This window comes from Acomys russatus, chromosome X (genome assembly GCF_903995435.1).
Source record: "Acomys russatus chromosome X, mAcoRus1.1, whole genome shotgun sequence".
Classification (NCBI taxonomy): domain Eukaryota; kingdom Metazoa; phylum Chordata; class Mammalia; order Rodentia; family Muridae; genus Acomys; species Acomys russatus.
The window spans coordinates 45,129,984-45,137,253 of record NC_067169.1 but is presented as its reverse complement, the minus strand read 5'-3'; the positions used below and the strand labels follow the sequence as shown (position 1 = coordinate 45,137,253).

The following is a 7,270-nucleotide window of genomic DNA, read 5'->3' as shown; positions in this document are numbered from 1 at the left end:
AAAATCTAACAAAGGAGCTGAACGTGGCAGTACATACCTTTAATTAAGCCTAGCACTTGGAATGCAGGGGCAGGCTAGCCTGGTCTGTGTAGAAAGTTCCAGGCCAGCCAGGGGATACATAGTGAGACCCCTACTTAAAGACTAGCAACAACAAAAACCTGTAGGAGATTTGGCTCTGTATTTATAAATAGGTTTAAAAATATAATCTGAAAGACATTTCAGCAGCTTAGTCTTCTTTCTTTTTTCAACATTTATTTATTTTATGTATAGTAGTGCTCTATCTGCATATACACTTGCACGCCAGAAGAGGGCATCAGATCACATCATAGATGGTTGTGAGCCACCATGCGGTTGCCGGGAATTGAACTCAGGACCTCTGGAAGAGCAGATGGTGCACCATTGAGCCATCTCTCCAGCCCTTACTTTTCTTTCATAACTTTGAAATGTATCTTGCAGAGCTTTCCACAGCGATTCATGTAGAACTGGCTCATTCCTTTTAACTGAGGCATAGTTTATTACTAGAAATGATATCACAGTTTTACTAGTTATTTAGATGTCAGCATATCTCAGTGATGGAGCCTGTTTGCTTGTTTTGGGGATGGAGCCCAGAGGCTCCTGCATGATACTAAACATGCTGTCTACCCCTAAGCTATATTCCCAACCCATAAATGATGTGATATTTAATAGCATTTGATGGTAAATGTTTATAAATCTGGTATGAATGAGATATTATTTCTTCTGGGGCTCTTTTAGGGAAGCAATTGCCTCTGGAACATGCTCCGGAAAATGCTTGATCTTAACACATACTGTCAAAACAATATTGAGTATCTCAAAGCAGTATTAACTGAATTATAATCTATTCTGTTCCTGTCATATTGTTTCAGTATTGAATCTGAGTGAGTGAGCGAGCGAGCAAAAGACTTCACTCATTTACAAAGGGTTCAGGATATTTTTCCTGGTCAGTCTAAGTAAATCTGCAAAATAAATTTTAATATTTCAAAAATAAACATATAGTTACTGGTGTTTAAAGGAGTAAAATCTGTGAGCTTCATGTGAGATCAATCCTGTCCTAGACCTTTGATGGATATATTTTTTTGTAACAGGCCCTTTCAAGTGAGTCCTTTGAGAGGCTGCCAGTCTTCAATAAGTCTGCATGGCGCCATTATAAGACCACTCCTGAGGCTGATGACTGGAGTAATCCCAGCAGTGAACCAAGGGATGCATCAAAATACAAGGCTAAACAGTAAGAAACCACTTTGATTTCCATTATAAAATATCTAATTTGTCTCCAGAAAGTACCAGGCAGACAATTGAACCATATTTTACATCATACATTCTCTGTTGGTTTTATCACTGGAAAAGCAAAGTGATCCTTAGAGAAAGATTGGAGAAAGACTTTTATGCTGAAAAGAACAAGAGTTGGGTGGCTAGAATTATCTTTTAAATGAAATTCCCTCTGTCCTAGGGATCCTTGCACTTTGGAGGTATTGACAGTGGACAGGGGCATACTCTACTGTGAATGTTGTTTTAAAACAATTAAGTTTTCTGTTTATTGTCAATCTTAGAAAGTGACAGAAAATTGTTGTGAGTTAAAACTGAAATAACGACACTAAAATAATCAAAATGTAGTTAATTTACACAGTGAAACATTTAGTCTTTGAAAAGAATGAAATTCTGATGCATGCTTCAATGTAGATGGATCTTGAAATAATTATTTGATGTGGAACAGGCCATACTTCAAAGGCACCAAAAAATGCTCTTCCATTTTTATGAGATATCTAGAGCAATGATTTCGGAGAGTCAGGGTAGAAGGATGGATGCCAATGCTTCGGGGGGGGGGTAGAGCAAGACATTGTTTTTTGTTTTTAAGATTTATTAAGTATCCAGTGTTTTGCCTACATGTCAGAAGATGGCACCACATCTCATTATAGATGGTTGTGAGCCACCATGTGGTTGCTGGGAATTGTACTCAGGACCTTTGGAAGAATAGGCAGTGATCTTAACCTCTGAGCCATCTCTCTAACCCAAGGAATTGTTAATGAATACAAACTTTCTATTTGTGATGATGAGAAAGTTCTTGATATAGGTAATGGTGATGCATATGCAGTAAGTTCTATATAATGGATAGTTGATCACAGTAAATCACCAACAATGAAAAGTTGTTACTCAAAGAACAGCTATCACTATTTTATGTTAGTAAGGATAATCTAGTCTTTGGTTTCCAATTTTTCAGTTAAAAGTGATCTTTTCTTAATTTGTGTGTTACAAAAACAAACAACGAAAAAATCTAGGAAACAATAAATGAAAAATAGGCGGGGTTACCAGGTGGTGGCGGCGCACACCTTTAATCCCAGCACTTGGGAGGCAGAGGCAGGTGAATCTCAGAGTTTGAGGCCAGCCTGGTCTACAAAGTGAGTTCCAGGACAGCTAGAACTATACGAAACCTTGTCTTGTGTGAAAAAGAAAGAAAGAAAAGAAAATTCCTGAAGTTGCCAAACTGGGATCCATTCCAGGACCACGTGACATATCTGGATAGTATGGATGGTCTCATGTTGTTTTTAATATAGAGACTGCTGTGGTTAAAAGACCATGTCAGAAAATATCCCTGCTCCTCTGAAGTATCATTTAGTTTGTTCCTTATTCCCATATAGCCAGAAATCAGATGTTGTTATAAAGGCTCTGAGTGGAGCTTTTTAATGTTTTTTTTTTCTGAATACTCCAACAGTACCATTGCAGAATTATATGTTTAGACTCGTGATTTCTGCTTGATCCATTGTTGGTGATGGTACACGTAGGCCATAATTTAGGTGATGGTTGCTTCCTCTATGGCAGTGGTTCTCAGCCTTCCTAATGCTGCTACCCTTTAATACAGTTCCTTATGTTGTGGTGACCCCCCAGCCATACAGTTATTTTTGTTGTTACTTCATGGCTATATTTTGCTACTGTTAGGAAACATAATATGAATATCAGTGTTTTCTGGTGGTCTGAGGTGACCCCTGTGAAAGGCTCATTCAACGCTTCTGGGTTGCACCTCATGGTTTGAGAACTATTGCCTTAAAGGCTGGGACATAAGTTTCTTGCCTTGTGTTTTTGAGCATTGTAGATTTAAGAATATTTTATTGTTTTATACATTATACTCAGCACTTTTTATTGAAGAATAACATATAGTAGGAATGTCTACAAATCTAAAGTCTATGGCTTAACAAATATTTACATCTCTATTTCCAGTACCCTGGAAGACTCCTTTATAGCCAGATTGTTCTCCTCTCTCTACTATAGATGTTTTCTGACCATCACCAGAGGTATTTTTTTTAAAGCAGAACAAAAAACACCTGTAAATATGCACTCTTGTCATCTTTGCCCACTGAAATCCATTCGTGATATTGTATGTAGCAGTCACTATCCTTTCTGTTGTTTAAATTGGGACACTTGGATATAAGGTTTATTTTGAGCTTGATTTTTCTGTGTTCTATTGACAAAAGTACATTAATTTTGGAAGGCCGTCCTACTTTCTTGCCCAACATGATATCCTAAGCTTATCTTTTACCCTCTATGCCGCTGTCATGGAATCAGCCACATTATAGTTCTTTTTAACAGATATGAGAGAGCCTCATCTTGAAGGGTAGGGGTGTTCATTAGACCTCTTCTAAGCCCTTTTCCTGGACAGAGGTTCTGAACATTCGCATATATGTGTATATGTATATACCTATATACATAAATTCATATTGATAGTTCATTTTATTTTAACATTATTTCACCCTGATATGTTTTCTTATATATATATATATTCATTTCATATATGTATATATGAAATGTGTATACACACACAAAGTTTTCTTATATAGTTCTTAACATACAAACCTTGATTCTTAGGATCTTTAACAGAACAGAACAGAAACATTTATGGGCAAATACCCTTTATATAGCTTTGCAATTTTATACCAGAAAGTGAATGCTGGTGTTTTCTAATGAGTGGATAAAGGATAAAATACATCTGTACTGCTGTTTAATCTTTCCTACAGAAATACATGGTAGATCTTCATATAACTCATCCTTTTTTTAAAGAAATTTATTTACTTATTTATTCACTTTACACCCTGATAGTAGCCCCATCCCTCCTCACCTCCCAGCCCCACCCTCCCCTCCTCTCCCTCTCTCCCCTCCCTGTTCCTCAGAAGAGAGGAGCTCCCCTTCCCATCCACCCCAACTCATCAAGTCCTATCAGGAATGAGCATGTCCTCTTCCCCTATGGCCTGGAGAGGCAGTCCCACCAGAGGGAAGTAATTGAAAGTCTGGCATGAGAGTCTAGTGAGAAAGTTGGAGGTGGGAGAAAAAAAGGACCTGGAGGGGACAGGAGCTCCACAAGAAGACCAACAGAGCTAACTAACCGGGGCCTAGAGGGGCCTGTGGAGACTCAAGCACCAACCAAGGACCATGTGTGGACTGGTCGTAAGTCCTACACATAGCTGTAGCTAATAGGCAGCTCAGGCTTCATGTGGGTCCTCTAGTAGGGGAGTGAGGCCTGTCTCTGCCATGGACTCTCATGCAACTCATGTTAAAACATAAAATTTAAAGGAGATTAGGTCATTCACCGTCAGTCATATGATAGTAGCAGGAAAGTTATCTCTGTTGTCCCCACAGTAGGTGATTTTTCCCAGGGAAGAGTTGTGCTCTGAAAGCTACACAAGGCTTATTTGCCTCATTCTCTTGGACACACACATGCACTCACGCATTTCCCATTCTTACCTAGTGGTAAACTGATTAGCTTGAAATCCTAGATCAGATCAGTTTCCTACAAACTCATTTTCAGTCTGTATGTAAGTCAAATATCTTGTTAGACATCAATGTGGCCAGTAATTCAAACTGTTACTCAGCTATGTAGAGTGCTTTGGAGAGCACCAAGCATCTTTAATAAGAGTCATTTAGAGTGTTGAATGATGGTTTTAACTGAAAGCTTTTTTCAAAGCTTTTTTGTTTGTTTGTTTTTCAAGACAGGGTCTCTCTGTGTAGCCTTGGCTGTCCTGGGTTCACTTTGTAGACCAGGCTGGCCTCCAACTCACAGAGATCCGCCTGCGTCTGCCTCCCAAGTGCTGGGATCAAAGGCATGTGCCACCACTGCTCTGCTCAAAGCTGTTTCTAGTTGGGCATAGTGGTGTTAGCCTTTAATCCCAGCACGTGGGAGGTGGAGGCAGATGCATCTTTGTCTTTGAAGCTACCCTGGTCTACATAGCAGATTCCAGGACAGGTAGAGTTACATAGTGAGATCCATAGTAACTAGCTTAACATATTTTATGCCAATTAAGGATTGGTCCTAATTTCCAGCATGTTCTTTTCAAACACATTTTAGCAAAAATGAAATCCTAAATAGTTAACTCAGCAATTTAAAATTGTTAAGCTCTACAAATAGAATAAAGGTTAAACACCCGGGGAAGGATCTCAGGAAAGAAGTAGAGTAGGAAAGTCAGTACTTATATGGAAAGAGGTCGAAAACTGTATTCTTTAGCTAGTTTTTAAAGTAGCAGTTTTATTGAGATATAATTCATACACCATACAATTTGTTCTTTTGAAGTATACAGTTAAGTTGTTTGGGGTATATTCAAAGTTTGCAACCCTTGCCACTGCTCTAAATTGAGACTTTCTCAGGCAAAGAAGAAATCTCATATGCATTAAGTCACTTTATAGTTATAATTGATTTGGGGAGACTTTTTAAAAACAAGGTCTCTCTACATAACCCTTGCTGTCCTGGAACTCACTATGTTATACCAGGCTTTCTTCTAACTCAACTAAAATCCACCTACCTCTACCTCCTGAATGCAGGGATTAAAGGGATGTGCCACCTTACCCAGCTTCTAATCAAATTTTTAATTGTGAATAAAGAACTGTTACAAAGTAACAGAATGCCACTTTTTCTATAGTGACTATAGAAAATAATCCTGAGTTACGGTAGAGGTTTTGAAATCGTTAATATAAATGTTCTGAGTACATTTTGGTTAAATTAGAGGAGGCTATACTCATGAGCTCTCTATGGATTCTTTTCTTCATAGGGACAAGATGAAGACTAATAGAACATTTTAGGAAAGGAGTGCTGTGATCGTCTCTGAAGAAAGATTATCTTCTGCAAGTCAACCAGAGACCTTTATTTCCACCTACTCTTATCCGTGACACTATTGTTATTCGCAGTGCTTGAATATGTTGCTTCCTTTAATTGACTCACTGTTTCAATGGAACCCTTCCTGTAGTTACTCCAGTCATACCTTTCACTAAAGTTGTAACCTGAGCAATTTGTCATGGTGTCTTGCTGTGGCATCATTAGCACCCGTCGCAAAAGAGCACAGAACCTCCTTAGCACTCTTGAATCCTATACTCTACCTTGTTAGGGAGTTTGGTGTCTGAAGTCTGCCCAGGGTTCTGAGCTCTTCTCATTCCAGATACAGCAGCAGATCTTACTGCTGCTCTTTGTGACCAAAGCTCTAGCTAGGGCCTGGGGAGTCTGGAAGTGGAAGGCATCAGTGGAACACATCCTGAATATTCATTCCCCGGTTCTTCCTGTCCCTGTCCCCTTCATTCTCTGACTTAGACTGTTGCGCCTTCCAGCTGACTGTATTGTCATGGTGAGGTGTGGTACTTTGATGTTAGAACCTATTCATCTGTAATAATTGGGCTTTAAGGTTCATTTGCATACTTCTGTTCCATTGATAAAAGCGCTCTAAAAGTTGTCTTAGAATTTCTTACTTAACACCTTGGTTTGAATTTTTTTTAAGTGAAAAACTACTTTCTAGTCAATATTAGACTTGTAAAGAAAGAGTGGGAAGTACAGGTGTGTGTTTCCGTGAAAGCTTCACTAACCTCATACTGTCTCTTTGCCATATGAAATTCCTCTTGTAGTCATCTTAGGACCTGGAATTCTGTTCATATATGATGTACTTGACTCACTATAACACAGATTGTCACATTATTTTTTTAAAATGTTATAGATTTTGATAACTTTCATTGTCATTGCTTTTGCCAGTTTTAAAACTGTCCACTCAATCTGATTTTTTTTGTTCATTTGGTTTTTGGTTTTTTTGTTGTTTGTTTGTTTGTTTTTGCAACATAGTTTCTCTGTATAGCCTTGGCCATCCTGAGACTCACTCTGTAGACCAGGCTGCCCTCCAACTCAAAAGTGCTGGGATTACAGACACACACCACCATGCCCAGCTCTCAATCTGATTTTTCTATTTCCTCTTGCTGAAAGTTAGTAGGAATTAGCAGAGAGCTTGTGGTAAGGAAA

General features: G+C 38.7%; 1 protein-coding gene across 2 annotated transcripts in view; it reads left to right on the top strand.

Moving 5' to 3' along the window:
* The window catches only part of Pdk3 (pyruvate dehydrogenase kinase 3), a 64,989-nt gene extending 57,953 nt beyond the window's left edge, over nucleotides 1-7,036 (top strand). Inside the window, exons 11-13 of one of the 2 annotated variants that reach the window (XM_051142380.1) lie at nucleotides 1,104-1,243; nucleotides 3,229-3,302; nucleotides 6,045-7,036. In XM_051142380.1, the coding sequence (XP_050998337.1) occupies nucleotides 1,104-1,243; nucleotides 3,229-3,302; nucleotides 6,045-6,055 (225 nt within the window). In that variant the 3' untranslated portion in view covers nucleotides 6,056-7,036. The remainder of the gene's footprint in view (nucleotides 1-1,103; nucleotides 1,244-3,228; nucleotides 3,303-6,044) is intronic. The other variant, XM_051142381.1, reaches the window with a different exon arrangement.
* The last annotated feature ends 234 nt before the right edge of the window (nucleotides 7,037-7,270 follow it).